The 17,039-nt window shown below is 37.7% G+C and overlaps 1 protein-coding gene across 1 annotated transcript; it reads left to right on the top strand.

Moving 5' to 3' along the window:
- The first annotated feature begins 1,159 nt into the window (after positions 1–1,159).
- On the top strand, positions 1,160–17,019 carry stk24a (serine/threonine kinase 24a (STE20 homolog, yeast)). Its single transcript, XM_031743159.2, has 11 exons — positions 1,160–1,688; positions 5,333–5,563; positions 8,531–8,587; positions 8,707–8,815; positions 9,334–9,491; positions 10,030–10,215; positions 10,341–10,483; positions 10,584–10,824; positions 10,905–10,973; positions 11,919–12,055; positions 13,553–17,019. Exons 1-11 carry the CDS (start codon positions 1,647–1,649, stop codon positions 13,584–13,586), a joined length of 1,407 nt encoding a protein of 468 aa, XP_031599019.1. The 5' UTR covers positions 1,160–1,646; the 3' UTR covers positions 13,587–17,019.
- The last annotated feature ends 20 nt before the right edge of the window (positions 17,020–17,039 follow it).

Here is a 17,039-nt window from a genome sequence, read left to right as displayed (position 1 = left end):
TTATAGTGCAAAATTTCCTTTCTCTGGACATTTCGTCACATATCTCTGTCGCGGCACACTGAAAGAAACCACTGACTGGAGAAAAACAGTGAGAAAATATGAATTTAAAGAACTTGGAGAATTTAAATGAAAAGTGGATGGATGGAGGAAGGGTTTATGGATAAAAATACAAATTATTATCAACAAAATATCACCAAATAACACAGGAAAGGAAAGCGTATTAGTTGTGTAGAAGAAGCTATCCTTATTAGATTAGTATTCAAGTATTGTTACGGATATTCAAATGTATACATTAAGCAGTATTTTAATAGTGTAGTTACTACAAGGAAAGCTAATTAAACTTTACCATTTATAACTAAATAACATGTTTAGTAGCAGGAGCTATTAAATGCAAATTTAGGTAAGTGCATTTTTTTTCATGCATTTAGTGTAAAATGCTGGTATTTACCTTCGTACTGAAATAAAGCAGAAGAAGTAAAAGCTATTTTTTTCTCATTATTTACTTATTATAACAATTTACAAACAGTTGGGCATTTTAGCTCATTGTAAGGTCTACATCAAAGGAGACCTAAATGTATATATTTATGCATAAAAGATAATAGAATATAACATAAATGTAATTTAAGAAGAAAAGAAAAAAAGGCAGACTTTTATAAAATTTCTTTGCCAATTTTAACGACTGACACTTATTTGTAAAGATTTTCACACACTCAATTTAAAAAATAATTAAATATCAATTTAAAAAATTGGACTGAATTGACACTTTTGTCATTATGAATATGACGGGGGGCAGCTCAGGTTGAGCAGGCTGGAGACGAAGAGAGGCCAGAGGACCATGCAGGCAGATGATCCGCTGTGGCGACCTCTAAAGGGAGCAGCCGAAAGAAGGAGAATAAGAAGAGGCGCTATTGTTTAAGCTCATAAATAAAGTGTAGGACAGCAGTTTTGGTTTCTAACCGTATTTTCTTGTGAACAGCATGAGCTTTTCAGTTTTGGCATGACTAAAATAAAATCACATCAAATATATCTTTGTTAGCACTCCTCATAAGTTTTTTCCCCAGAAAAATTTCCATGCAGAAAAGTGAAAGGTACTAACTTGTGACGTTTTTTGGTTTACGAATGACGGCATCTGCTGTGCCTCGCGCTGATTGGTCCTCCGCTAAACGAAAATGACATTAACCAAGATGGCGCCGGGCAAGAGCGAAAAGTGATGAGAGAATAGAACAACAAGCGACCAAACTCCATAGCAGTTTGCATGTATTCGCTCTGCGCGATTATTTTATGCCACACCTGTATTACTCTCACCCGGAAACTGTCAAACACGCACGGAGAGGACGCTGCGACGCAGTTATTTTGCTACTGTTTGTTAACCAGCTGCTAAAGTCGCTAGCCTACCTAACGTCTGCTAACGTTAACTGCGGAAGGCGAGTCAGGAGAAAGCAGGCAGGCGGTTCAAAGTAGGAGCCGACAAGTGAAGCTGACTTTATTTTGGTTTGGAGACGTCGTCTTTTAATAAGATAGCACGTCTTTCAGAGTTTGGAGCTCTGTCAGTTACAGCAAGGGGGTTGTTAGGAAAGAAACGTTATACCTCTGATAAGTAAAGCTGAAAAGACGAGGAAAGGCGTCATCTTTGCTGACTTGACGCCATGGCTCACTCTCCAATTCAGAGCGGACTGCCGGGGATTCAGGTAAATTGAAATTTTGTGTTGTGTTTTTTTTTTTATCTGACATCCATCTGCGAGCTTACTTGGGCACTTGGCATTTTCACTTCTTCTTTTTTTTTTTCAAGTTTGCCAAATAACCGAAAGTAATATGCATCCGAGTTACGGTAACCTTTGCTTTCCAATAAATGCACCTGTCGTATTTGCCAAAGTCCAGCTAGATGAGTTTCGGAAAGAGGAAAAAAAAAAACAGCGTCATTATCGAAAATGATTTTGTTATTCATCTGGCCGGTCAAATCATATAATGTTTATTGTAGTCGAGATCAGATCCAAGGTTAAAGATTACATTATAAAACTCCAGACCATCCAGACATCAGTCCAAAATGCAATTTATTTACCATGTATACTGTTAAAATAAATGCTCATATTAAACATGGGTAAAGTTTCAAAAGGCTTAAATGTAGGTAGGTGGAAAAGGATGAACTGAGGGGCTACACCAAAGCACAGTTTAGCATAAAGAACGATTAATGTGAACTGGAAATCCTGCAGAGCTCCAACAAGAGAATCTCAGAATAAAAACAAGCTGGAAAATTTAGTGGATTTGGAAAAGAGCAATAATAATAATAATAGTAATAGGTCTCTTTAAAATTCGGAAAACTTGAGAAATTAATTCTCTTGGTGTATCTGAAGCTGAAGCTAGAGAATGTCTAGCCTTCTTGTCCCAATAACTGAATATATAAAACCATACAGCATTATTTATTAATTTAGCTATAAAAAAGTAGATCACCTGTTTACACCCATCAGCACTACAATCTTCAGTGTAATATCAGAGGAGAATAATTGTGGATTTGTTATGTCCTGAAAATCAGCTCATAAATTCATTACTATCTCTATTTAATGTTAAACTTTTATGGACATTAGTTGTGTTCATTTAGAACTTTATCTATCAAACGTACCAACCACTTTATGGTTATCATGCCACGTCCTGCTTAAGTAAAGTAGGCCACATTACAGTGCATGTAAGAATGAAACTTCCTTGGCATACCCATGGCATGCATGATTGTCTGCAGGTAACTGATTGCACACAGTGCAGCTCTATGAATTATTGGTTAATCATTTACATGTCCACAGACAACACAGGTTAAAAGGTAACATCAGATATGTGCCCATAGCTTTGCATGCAGTTGGGTGGCTGGCATTGAGTCTTCGCCCCTGAGGGTGTGGCGCTGTGGTGTGTGGATGACACTAGACTACACAGTTGTATTCAGCAGCTGGGAGAGCATTAAACACATGGTTTTAGAGCGAGGTTCGGGCAGCTTTAGTTGTTGGAGTAAACCTGCTGACTGTGGATATGGCAAGTACATTCCCATGTGTCGTCTGTGGTCACAGTGCCTTTGTTGTTTTTCCACATTGTTTTTTCAGAGGTCAGCCTCAACGTTATGATTTTCACCTGGATGACTGATCACAGCAGTGTTATGATAGTATTTTGGTTGTTGTTTCTACTCTGCTTTGTTCTGCACTGCTTTGATTTATTTGTTTGTAAAGTTCCATTTCTATCAAATTCAGCAGCCTCATTCTTTGCCAGATTGCAGCTCTCAACTCATCTTCCAAAAAGGTTTGACCACTTTGCATTAGCACTTTTACAGGAAATTAGTATCTAGGGAACTGACAAGCGATATATTGTGTCAACCTATGCCAAAGCTATCTGGTAAATTAAACATTAAAATTAAAAAAAAAAAAAAAAAAAAATTCAAGCTGCTGTAAAAATGTATACATATTTTTTTGCTATAGTTTAGCTTTGTAGCATTTACGTTGAGTTAGAGAGAGATTTTTTTTTTTCTTTCAATATTCTGTGCTATCTTTGCTATGAAAAGTAAGTCACTCCAAGCTCTGCTCAGGCTGTTTGGGTTAATGATTGCCATATATGAAGGGAAATTGAACTGCCTGGCTTGAAGACCATTATTGCCTTCCTGGTTCTCCATGGGGAAATAAGCCATTTAGCTCAGTCAATAATTCAGGGTGTAGTCCTTCAATTTATGCTTAGCCTTTGTGGTGCAAGGGTCATTAAGCTTTTGTCAGGTCTGTGTTATGCTGTCTTTTGATGTAAGTGTAGCTCAAAGCCACAAATTTGACTTGATAAGTTTAAAATATTCAATATAGAGTGACTTTTATCAAGTGTAATGAGATTACCCAATTGACTTGATAAAGTTAATCTGCATTCAGAGGTCAAGGCCAGGTTGGAAATCTAATGTTTGTATTTTTGGTAACAAAGGATTTGATGATGACTGGATTCAATGTATAGTGTGTCATCACAGTATGGAAATTAGAGAGTTGTGAAATGTCAGAGGAAATTCAAAGGCTTGTTGTGGTGACAGCTGATTTTAAAACAAAAAAAAAGGGTGACTTCAACTAATCTTGCACTCCAACTGTGTTGCTTAAAAATTAAGAAGTATTCATGTGGACAGGGTTTTAAAAGCTAAACTAATCTTCTAAATTAGTATCACAGCCAAACAAAGCATGTTGTTATTGATCAGAATTCGCTTTACTAAACCCAACTCTTATAATCTTTTTTCTAACATGGAAAGCTTGTCATATAACCTGTCAACAAGGTGATACGTGCTTTACAGTGTTGATGATGTCTACATTGGATCTGTGCTGGATTAAGGAGGTTGTGTTTAACCTCTAAGTTGACACAAGAAAACACGAAGAGGATGTCTCTGTTCCTGCTGTTTCAGTGGAAACAATTCCCTGAACCTTCTGACAGTGTACTGCTAAGCAAGCAGAGTACCCCTTTATTGCAGATCTGTTTAATTGTAAAGTGTGCTCACAAGTCACTTTATTAAGTGTACCTTGCCAGTACTAGTTAGGACCTATGTTGCTTTCAGAACTGCCTTATTACTTCAAGGCATAGATTCGACAAGCCGCTGGAGACATTCCTCTGGGATTTTGCTCAATATTGACATGACAGCATCACAGTAGAGTAAATGAATTGCTGTGCTCAAGAAACCAGTTTTAGATGATTTGAGCTTGGTGCCATGGTGAATTATCTTACTGGAAGCACCAATATGAAGATGGGTACACTGTGGTCATAAAGGAATGGACATGATTAGTTACGCTAATGGGTAGGCTATGATTTTTAAACAATGCTCAGTTGGTATTAAGGGCCCTGGAGTATGCTAAGACAAGGGCCTCCACATTATATAACCACCACCAGCCTAAATCACTGATACAAGGCAGGCTGGAGCCATGCTTTCATGTTGTTTACACCACATTCTGACCGTAACATCTGAACATCACCACAGATGTTAAGACTCATCAGACCAGGCAACATTTTCCAATTTTCTCTTGTCCAATTTTTGTGAGCGTGTGAGAATTGTAGCCTCATCTTCCTGGTTTTAGCTGACAAGAGTGACACCTGGTCTGGTCTTCTGCTGTGAATCTGAGTGTTTGTCTCTGTGTTAGCCCTGGCAACCTGTCCAGGGTGTACCCTGCCTCTTGCCCAGTGACAGCTGGGATAGGCTCCAACCCATCCGCAACCATGTATTGAATAAGAAGATGATGGATGGATATTTATTTTTTAAACTGAAGCTTATAAATTTTCTGACAAGGTTTGATGTTACTTTAAATGCCTTCTTTTTTTCTCTCTCGACGTCTTTTTCTCTGTCAATCAGAATTTCAGAGCTGATCCAGAGGAGCTTTTCACCAAGTTGGAGAGGATAGGCAAAGGCTCTTTCGGTGAAGTCTTTAAAGGCATCGACAATCGAACTCAGAAAGTTGTGGCCATTAAAATTATTGATCTGGAGGAAGCGGAGGATGAAATTGAAGATATTCAACAGGAAATCACAGTTCTCAGCCAGTGTGACAGTCCTTTCATCACCAAGTATTTTGGATCCTATCTCAAGGTAAGCTTTAATCTCAGGAAGAATATCATTGCGTGAACTCGTAAAAGCTGAAGCTTGACATAATGGATTTGTTTGTAGTGTGTTCTTGTAAGCAAGTGATGGCAATTTAGGTAAATAAATAATGCAAATAGACAATGGAGGAAGTATTGTCTGCGAAATGGTGCAGATTAGTATAGAATAACTAGACTTGGCCTGGGATTACAGTAGTGTATCCCCTGTGGGCTGTTTACGGCAAAGTTTATAAGTTTTTGATTGTAATGTCAAACTGTTGAACTTCAGCTTTGGTGTTGGTGTTTTATTTGCGGATTAAAAAAGAGAAGGAAAAAGTAAAAGCGTGGGTCTACTGTAGTAGCTGTATTTACAGTATCACTGAGACGCTATTTTGTAACTAGAATAGATTTTCACAGTAAATGTGATAGGCCTTTGAGTGCCTCTCAGAGCATTTACTGTGGTACTTAAGATGAGAAACGAGAGAAGTGGTCCATTAGCTCAAGTTATGTGACTGGCTGAAGGAGAGAATTGAGTCCAATGTGTTTCTAGTATGTAAATACGATATGTATGTTGTGTGCATGGAGTTTCTAGACTGGTACTGCTATTTGCTTGGGAAAAAAAACATATCTGCTTTCATCCATCATTGATCCCACATGCATCTCAAGGAACAGATAGCTTCTCATTTTAATCAGTCTAGTGGTCTGGTAGTCAGCAGCTGACGAACAGCAGCTCCTGCTTTATGCTGTACCATATATACTAAGAAATCTGTCCACCTCTTGTTGTTTTAGGGACGTCTGCCTTTTTCAGTTGGATAAGTTGTACATAGGTTTAGGAGGGAGAAGCAAGGATAATGTGTGCTTGTGTGTTTGTGTGGCTTATTATAGATCAACTTGAAGTTAGTTATTGTTGTCTGGTCAGCATTTTAACCTCTGCTTATCAGCATAGTGGGCAGGAGAAGCAGAAGTGGATCTGACACTCAGCTGTTGCAACTTGCATCAAAAATGGTACTCTAATCGTTTTATAACCAGTGTTAATTAGACCTCCTCAGTATATTATTAAATTTTGGTGTCCACTACACTTTTATAAAACCACCTAGGAATAAGAAATCCACTAATCCAATGTCAGGATTGAATATCAGTGCGAACCTGGCTTGAAAAACTGGATTGCATATCACACGCTACACATCATCAGTGGTTTGTTTGCTAGCAGAAGATTTGAAGAAGCTGACAGCAGTTTAAAGTGTTTCAGTCTAGCTCCACCGGCAGCCTTCATCTCTAAGTTTAGAAATGTTTTTAATTTAACTGCAGTCAGGTGCATCGACGGAACTGAAAAAGTAACAGCGATGCATTTTCTCTCTCACTCGCACATATCGTGAAACAAAAATCAAATGTCTGGCACAGCAGGAGGTGAAGTGCTTATTCCTAGAAGTGGATCATGCAGCATAAGCTTTTATTTTATATGTGATGTGAGGAGCTGTAAAAGGAAGTAGTCAGTCAGAGGAAAGGAAACTAGTGACTTTAATGACTGACTCTGTCACTGAGCTAAAATGACATGAGCGCAAATAAAGTAGGTAAAACATGAATTTATATTAATATATATTTTAATTTTTTTATTTTGTTACTTTGGTCCCATGTCATTTATTATTTTGCTTCTAAATACCAGTCCTGTAAAATTTATACTCTTGAAGGTGTTTATTTTCTTTACTTTAGAAAGTTAGGAAGACAGTGTTGCCATACACATAAAGACTAATTCCCTGACTCTTTCTCACTGGGAGAAACACAGATTATTTATTTAACACTGGTATCAGAGCAGTACTCGATCTGATACCAGATCGAGTCTCTGTATAGGATCAGAACTGGAAAAGGTTGGATTGTTGCATCTGTATTAGAAATGATACAAGAACTGGTAATAAACCAAGGCGCTCCTTACAGTACTGATCTGATAATGGGTGTGGTTGTACTGTGTAGATGTGAACTGCAAGCTAATAAGTAAAAGCTTAAAAAACCCCACAAAAAATTGTGGGCTTCTGACACTGAAGTTTGTGTATGGCAAAGTAAAAAGAAATGAGAATGAGAAGAAGTCAGAAAAATGACCGTCCTCTGAATTCAAATATAAGAAAGTCCAGATATTGGTGTGTGGCTGCATTGGTGGGTGTTGTTTTCTATCTGTGAGGCGGCAGCAGCAGCAGCAACTGAGAAAACATCTGCTGATGTATAATAATATGCAGATTTCATGCACTTGTAAGTGTAAGCAAGATGAAATGACATTCGCAGGATCCTGTAGCTATAATTTGACTGTTCACTGTACAGCTGACGTACCGTCACAGGTTGTTATGAGATAGAAAACGTATTTGTTTCTTTCCATGTTCAAAATCCAGCAGCTACGCTGATGATAATGTAGTGAAGTGATGCTTGTAATGTGAGTTGTGTATCATAAAATTGGAAAGTTTGTGTCATAATTAGGGTGTAATTTTAATTATCTTGGTCTATCTATATAGTGGTTCAATAAACCAAAACTAGGTTATCTTGAATCTCAGTGACACAATTCCAATTTTTACATTTAATTCTGTGTGATGTTCTTCCCTAGAAGTCTTGAACAGTAGAAAGGGCAAAGGCACACCAAATTTATTTTTAAAAAACCCCAAAACAAAGCAAACAGTGAGAATACTAATATCAGTATGAGCTGAAAGGCCTCTCACTTATAAAAAACAAACAAACAAACAAAAAACTAAGGTTGATTTATCTTCTGCTAATTGCACCTCTCAAGATGTGGCATATAGTATACAGCAGTGGAACAGTTATTAAAATGGTTAGTAATCATTCCCTTATTTGACAGGATTTTTTTTCCCCACCACAAAACACCCCATGACATAACTAGTACCCACAACTATTCCCGTTATTACAAACCTGAATGAGTACTATTTTCTGTCTCTACCATAACTTTAAACACTGTCCAACTGAATTGTCTATTTTTCAGGGTACAAAATTATGGATTATTATGGAATATTTGGGTGGAGGATCAGCCCTTGATTTGGTAAGTTTTTATGAATTGCCAATCTGAAGATAATCTAGACTTAAAGTGTTTGATATGTGAGGCCATTATGACAGTTGTCACAATAACAGCCAGAGTCAAGGGTTTATCCATTCTCCTAGATGGAGCCGGGTCCACTCGATGAAACACAGATCGCCACCATCCTGAGGGAAATCCTGAAAGGTCTTGAGTATCTGCACTCTGAAAAGAAAATACATAGAGATATCAAAGGTCAGTCTGGTACATACATCACCTTGTTTTAAAAAATATATTTAGAGAGCATGCCCTTTATCATCTTGCTAATATCAAAGTGAGACTTTAATGTATTTTTGTGTCATTCTTTGCTAGGAAATTATTTACAAAAGCTTGCATTTCACAACTTCCAGCATCTGTTATGTCTTTTTTTTTTGTCTAAGTGTTGAGCCATAATTATATTTACACACAAGCCATATCACTAATATTTGTCCACATCTTACACTTAGTTGAAATCCTGTTCAGCCCTGTAATATTCAACTTCTACAACATCATAGATAACATTTGCCTCACAGTAGTGATGGGTGATGGAGGAGGCCATTTCATTTAACATTTCTACAGGTGTGGTTGAAAATGGTGTCAGAATTTATTTATTTTTTCTCTAGTGTGTTTTTTTTAGTTCATGTGGTAACTAAAAGGTGTGGGTCTGCCAATGAGTCTTTGACATTATGTGATGCATCTCACTAGCTTTTGTTTTTTTCTCACTGCTGTTTCAGCTGCCAACGTGTTGCTGTCAGAACAGGGTGATGTGAAGCTTGCAGACTTTGGAGTAGCGGGCCAGTTGACAGATACACAGATAAAAAGAAACACATTTGTTGGAACGCCCTTCTGGATGGCACCTGAAGTCATAAAGCAATCGGCCTATGATTCAAAGGTTAGCATTATCTTATATTGTGTGTTATCACGGTCACATTTCAACTTAACAGCTGTCCCAGCAAAATCTTTGTCATAACTTTGTGTTCTTTAAAAAAAAAAAAAATTAATTCAAGATCAATATTTTGCTTAAAAACAAAGCCAACTTAAAAACACCAAGCTGTTGTATTTTTAAGTGTTTATACAATTAGTCATGAAGGTATACTGTTTCATATAAAATTGTTCCCAATTGGTTTTTCATTTTAGTGCTTTGTTGACCTTTGTTTGTTTTTTGTCAGCATTGCTTAAGATGAGTAATTTTGAAAAAAATGACCCATATTATTTTATGTTTTTTTTGTCATGACCACAACATGAGTCAGTGTGGCTTGTGAACTCAGCTGCTATGTCACAGTCTTGTTTTTGCACAGTTTCCTCAAATACACCCTCGTTACTTAAGTCAGTCAGTGTGAGTGTCATGTCACGGAGCTTGCTGTCAAAATGTTTGTGTTCTGTTATTTTAAAAACCAGACATTTGGATGCAAATGTTTTTCTTTTTTTAGGCAGACATCTGGTCATTAGGAATAACAGCAATAGAACTGGCTAAAGGAGAGCCGCCCCACTCTGAGCTTCATCCGATGAAAGTTTTATTCCTCATCCCAAAGAACAATCCGCCAACACTGGAAGGAAACTACAGTAAACCACTTAAAGAATTTGTTGAAGCCTGTTTAAATAAGGAGGCTAGCTTTGTAAGTTTTAAGAAAAAGTTCATTTTTTGAGTTTGAGTTGTGTTTTTGAGCTTGAAAATGAAAAGAGGAAGAGGAAATCCACTCTCTTAATCGCTCAAAATTTTCTTTTTATGTTTTCTCTATAGAGGCCAACTGCCAAAGAGTTGTTAAAACATAAGTATATTGTAAGGCATGCCAAAAAGACGACCTATCTGACGGAGCTGATTGACAGATACAAGAGGTGGAAGTCAGAACAGTCTCGGGATGAATCTGGCTCCGAATCTGATGAGTATGTTATCTAAACCAACCTTATTCAGTTCAGTGTTTGGGGGGCGCAAAGTCTATCAACTCTAGTCCACTGATGTTTCTAAAATCCTGCTTGATTGTAGGGAACAAGATGGCCAGGCATCTGGAGGCGATGATGCTAGTAATGATAAATGGATTTTCAACACCATCAAGGAAAAGGATCTGGAAAACGATTTGAAAAATGACCTGAAAAATGACCTGAAAAATGACCTGACAAATGACCCAAGAAAAGACCCGAAAACAGACCCGAAAAAGGACTTGAAAAAGGACTTGAAAAAGGTCCAGAATGGAGCAGCACAGCCTGCTGAGTTGGAAAGGAATCGGGTAAGGAATGGTCTCTTTTAAAAGGCCTTATTCAAGGTCCGTATTTGTTTTTTCAAATTAAAGTATTTCATTTTTTCCAGGTGGAGGAGAATCCAAAGAGGCCTTTGTCACAAAGCTTATCAACAATCTTTTCTCCAGTGTTTTCAGAGGTATGAGCATCGCTTTCTTATCCCATATTAAAATATTCATCATTGATGAATAGATGAGTAATTGGTACTCAACTCATCACACTGACTTAAGGTGTACCCAGCAGGATTTTACTAACAATGGAAGACTGACTTAATGTTGTGTTGTGTATATTGGGCTTCAGCCTTTGTAGTGTGGAGCCCTCAGCCTATAGCAGCGTTCAGGATGTCATAGGAAGGACTCTTGAAAAATACCGTAAACAGTTGAAATTAATCTTAGTTGAACAGACACCCACTTACAGAGCAGAGAGGAAGAAGCAGGTGAGAGAAACTAAGTTCCCAGTTGCACAGGCCTGGTGACCATCTGGCACCACGAGTTATTAAAAAAAGATATGCATTTCCCACCCAGTTGGAGAGTAGTTGCTGGAGGTAGCTCACGTGCACTAGTGTGAAAAGAAGAATTTTGGTGCTGTACCTAAAACCTTCTTGTGGTTGCTTTGGTCGCTAGCAGATTGTCGCGGCTATAAAATAGCCTTGAAAGTAAGCCAAACTGAGATTCCCAGGTGGTCTCTAGGCATCTGTGATTATGGCCACACACAGAGCAGAAAGGTGACACCAGACAATGTGAAGCACCCTCCTGCAGGATTATGTACACAAATGACTGTGTTTATTTTTACCTCTAACCAGAACAACAGTGAATTAAAAAAACAACTAACTAACCTTTCCCCCGTTGAATTTAATGTTTTAAGTAGTAAAGCAGTAAACTTCCTGCCTGTGCTGCTCCCTTTTCATTCATTCTGGCTTGCTGAACCACCACTACTCTGTCAGTTTTTTGAGTCGGCAAACAACAACTGATAGATCCTACATAGTGTACCTTTAAGTTTGTGTTCAGTTTTATGTTAGAGACTGCAGTTTTCTTCATAATTAGGCAGTTCACATTATGTCATCTAAAAGCTGTCACTTTTACAGTTGAAACAGAAAGGCGAAACAAGTAATGGCAAGCCAGAAGCTGCAGAGGAGCTGCGAAAGGCCATTGTTCAGGCAGAAGAAAAATACCCAGGAATCTGTGACTCCCTGGTGGCTGAACTAGTGCAGAGACTTCAGAGGTAAGTGAAGTTCACACCAATAACTTTGAACTTTTTAATCAGTTGTGAATCTGCATAATTACTTCCTGAATGGATTTCATATTAAAGCAGACTGTGTGGCAGGATGTAAGACTGAGGGGCAGCTTAATTGTAAAACAACTGGTTTCCAATGACAAAGGGAAAAGCTTTTAATTCAGTTTGGCTGGAAAATATGTACATTTTTTGAATACACTTATTGTTATAGTCACTTGCACTGATGCATCAAGAGCACTATTTTATACAAAGCTTTCCATGAGACAGCAGTTTCTGTTGGGATCATGGAGTCATCTGATCATACTGATGTACAGTAAACAATGTTGACAGCACTTTAAAAGGATTTCACTCATTTCTAAATACTACTGAGAGTCTATAGCTATGCTCGTTCCTCTATGAGGATGTCTGCACTTTAACAGATTGGTAAAGTGTTTACAATGATCACTGTCTAGATTTAAGATTTTAGCTTAAACAAGATTTCGTTTAACTGTAGTATGTCTGAGACTGACTGGAGTATGATTGACTTACAGCCAGAAACGTACAAAAAACAGTCTATTGAGGCAGGCAATTCAATGAGCTTAAGTACCTGCCATTTTTATTTATTTATTTATTTTTTAAATAATAAAAAGCTAAATTATCAAATCTCATTAGCCAGCTGTGTTTCACACACAAAAATAGCTTGGAAAAAAAATTATAGAATTTTTAAAGAAACATGATAAAGACCAATGCAAGTGATATAACCTGAGACTGTTTTACCTGTTCATATGATATTTGTCTACTTCATGTCTACTAATCAAGGGTTAAGGTAGGCTAAGTCATTCTTTGTTTTATGTGAATGACCTGCAAAGAGGCATGAGCTCCACATTCCTATATTAATTCACTGTAACATTAAATAGTTCCCTCTCCCCAACGTGCAAGTTTTCTTTTGTTTGTTTGTTTGTTTGTTTTGTTTTTTGTGCAACTGCGGCGAAGTCAGTAGTGCTCATAATGTGAGAACCTTGTATTTAGAAGCTGTGAATGTGTTTTGGACTTGGCAAAAGTGGTGGCCTGATACAGTTTAATTAAATTAAATTGTATTTATATACCGGCAAATCACCACAGCAATTGCCTCAAGGTGCTTTAAGGTAAAGATCCTACAATAATACAGAGAAAACCCCATCAAATAGATGACCCCTGCATAAAGCAAGCACTTTGGCAAAAGTGGGAAGGAAAAACTCCCTTTTAACAGGAAGAGACCGCCAACAGAACCAGGCTCAGGAAGGCGCAAGAAATTGCAATAACCTTGATTCTTTTTCATGTAGCATCAGACTTTTCATGCATCAGTGAGCATGGTACAAGCACATGGTAATTGTGAGGCTGTATTATTGAAGCCCAGAAAAGCAGAGCTGAGGAGTCTTAAAAGGCTCTGTTTAATCCATCTACAATTTGTTGTTGTGTAATGTTTTCGAGGCCTGTAAATATTGACCTTTACCAATTTCTTTTCAGGTTTTCTGTGCCACATGCAGCCCCCACTCACTGAGATGAGCCAAGTCCAGTTGTGCTCTACTTTTCCACCCTGGTGGCAGCAGTCAGATCTTTTCCTCTGACCTCCACAGCCAGGATGAAGTCTCCCAGGAAGGTCTCCATCACTCATTTGCCTGAAGCAAATCCTGGCCTACTTAATGTCTGTTTATATGCTAGCACAGCATCAGAGGTTCCTATTCAAGACAGTCAGTGGCCACTCAGTAAGCTGCCACCTGCTGTAAGATTCCCCTTCTCGATACCTCCTTCTCAACTGTTTTATTTTAAGAGCACATTAGCTGTCTTTCTGGAAGGACTTTAAGTTTTTGATTTTGGTGTGTTTGTGGCTTTTTCCCCACATAGGTTTACAGTCGGCATCCTTATGGAGAAAATAACTTGCTTAATTAATTGTGTGCATGTGGCTGTGTGAAAGATCCTGTGAAACGTGCAGTGAAGCGTGACGAGTGGGTTTGAAGCATTCTATTGAAAACTCAGGTATCCCGCTTTTAGTGGATTGGGTCTTCTGGGAGATGGAAAGAGCTCTGCAGGGTGGTTGTACAGACTTGTAAATAAGCTAATTTCTACAGTTTCTTGAGAGGTTAATGGTGCATTTGGAACCACTGTGTACAAATGGCCAAATGCAAAGTGTAGATAATGGCTGTGAGGTGAATATTTTTGAGAGACTTAAGAAGCCACAAGTGAGATTGCCTTGCCTTTGTACTTTATTCTTTTGTATATCTGTCTTTGATTTCTCTCTGTCTAGTTGGAAACTTTTTAAGTACTCATCCAGTAAATGAAAGTGGCTGCCCTCTATCATGGTTTACTATTGATTTGTTTGTGTATATTTCTTGATTCTCTTTGATTTCACACTCTTTAGTGTGGCTGTAATAATGTTGGAGAATGTCTGAAAAAGAGAGAAATGGCTGGTTTATTGAAGCCCCAGCAGTTTTAAACACTGGATGCTCCTTTTCCAGCCCCAATTCCATAAAGCTTCGAGTTGTGTTGGTTTGTTGGACTCTGCCTCATCCCGTTTTTGTTGTTGTTGTTGTTTTTGTTTGTTTCTGTGTTTGGTTGTTGTTGTTGTTGTTTTTTTCAGCATTTGGTTGATAAACTGAGGTTTCGTCCATTCGTTCCATTAACAGGGCAGTGCCATCGTCTGAGTTTAAATCAGCAGACTCTCTTAGTCTTCCTAGGAGCTGCAGCGGTACTATCCTCCTCAGTGTACCTACAGCTTTAATTGCACTTCGAGTATAAATGCCTTTGACTATAAAAAAAAAGTAGCCATAAAACAGTAGCATGAGACTTACGGTATTTTTCAGGTATTCACTCTACCATCCGGGACGAACAAAAGTCCGCCACAAGTCTCACAGCTTGGACTTTGGAGTCGGTCTTGCAGTGTAATAATTGGCTGGCTGTATCATTTTCATTTTTAACTTTGTGACAAGTGTTTTCATTTTCTAGACTCCTCACAGCATAGATGACACTGCTCTCAGATGTATATATTAACATAAAGCCAAGCAGTGTTCAGAGACCAGTGGCACTGCTGTTACATTTGACTCTAGCTTAAAAGGAATGTGCATGGTAGTATAAAGCCTAATGGTTGGCCTGAGTAGTATGCGTTGTAGCATACTCCTGCAGGACTGAAGGAATGTCGAGCCCTAAACAGAGTCGAATCAGCCTTATAGTATTTGTGATGAATGGGATGAATAGTATCAGCTTTAAAGTGTTGGATCTGTTGCTTTTGTTGTGACTTGTCCTCTGTTTCTAAATTCAGTGATATTTTATTGATGAATGATAAAAAGATCAAAAGCATTTCTCTTTTTTTCATAAAATAAGGTGCACATGAGCAAAATTACCCTGTATGTAGGTTGTCTTAAATCTTTTTTTTAATTATATAATCTTTGGGGTGTAAGAATCATTTTTTGCAGATATAATATATACAATCCACACGAGAAGTTAAAGGAATAGGTTGACATTCTGGGAAATACTTAAAGGAGAAGAATAATATCAGTTAATGTATCCTTTTTATTAGGTATACAGTGCAGTCTGGCCTTAAAATCTACTTTTGTAATACTGCAATGTTATGTTATTTTGACAGTATTTTTCTCATCATCAGTTTTCATCAGTTGGACTGCATCTGTTTACAAGTGTTATTAGAGAAGAAAAGAATAAAACTCAGTCCAGGATACCATTACCTTTTTAATTTTACCGAACAAGTGAAAATGTAATTGGAGGAACGTACCTTTATTGCACAACACACGGTTTCCATTGTAACTCTATAACATAAGCCTCCTATTAAAGGTAATCTGCCGTTCTTATCTTTTACATCACGCCAAAGCTGATAATTGTGAGCATCGTAAAGACACGGCATTTGTATTCGACTGATTTATACTGCAGATGGGTTCCTAATAAAGTGGTCACTGAGTGCTTAAGTTAACAGGAACACAAAGTATTTCCTGTATGTCAACCTTGTTCTTTTAAACAAACCATTTCATAGTTCCTTTCTGCTTCCTGTTGTACTTCTGGTGGAAAATGGACTAAAATGAGGGCAGTTGAAATGTTGATCAGATGAATAAGTAGAAGCTGGTTAACCGAGCGACTGCACATAATGAGTCTGCTCTTCATTCAAACAAATGTGCCATTTATGCCCCAATCTGCACCTTTAACGTGATCTAGTGTGGCTCTTCTCTTTTTGTGTTGCGCTGTGTTGCTTTTTTAAGATGTTACTCAGTGTTATGGAGTTTTTTTTTCTTCTTTTGTGTGTTGTATGGCAATAAAGCAGTGTGATCGGCAGGAGTCATCTCTCAGCACAAGTAGGCATATACGCTTCGAAACTATTTTTATAACCCCAAAGAGCAGTATTATGTAATAGAAGGAGTAAAGCTGGGTTCTATGATGTGTTCGAATTTCAGTTAACACTGGATAGCAATCATTTAAAATGTACATTTCAGTTTGAATGATTTTTTTTTTTTTTTTTCGTTGCTGAGAAGTTTCCAGTCCAGTATGTGTTGTTGCTAATTCAGGACAGTGCTGTTGGGTTTCTTGGAATTAGTCAAATTTTTAAGAAATAAATAAAAATTAAGTGGAAAGTTGAATAGGTTTGCTTTTTACATTTTCCTGACTCAGACTGTAGTGCCTCTTGGAAATGTCACCCTTCTTGCTGCTTGTGGTTATGTGATTGAATTTCCTTTTTAAGTTTTGTATAATAACCCACAAATTTCAAAGTCCACATATTCAAAATCAAGAGATGAAATGTGTGGCTACTGCATAAAGGTTTTCAGTTGATGCAGTACGCATTTCGCACAATTGAATGCTGCACGTAGATCAAAGCAAGTATGTTTGTTTTTTTTGTTTTCAGTTTGAATTTTAAACATAAGAATTGATACTGAAACATTATCAGAACGGAGAAACCAGTCAAACACATTTCTGAATAAAACATTCCTTAAACTTCATGTTGTGCAACTGGTGCTTT

This window comes from Oreochromis aureus, linkage group 16 (assembly GCF_013358895.1).
Source record: "Oreochromis aureus strain Israel breed Guangdong linkage group 16, ZZ_aureus, whole genome shotgun sequence".
NCBI classification, from domain to species: domain Eukaryota; kingdom Metazoa; phylum Chordata; class Actinopteri; order Cichliformes; family Cichlidae; genus Oreochromis; species Oreochromis aureus.
This window is presented reverse-complemented; position numbering and strand designations above follow the sequence as displayed.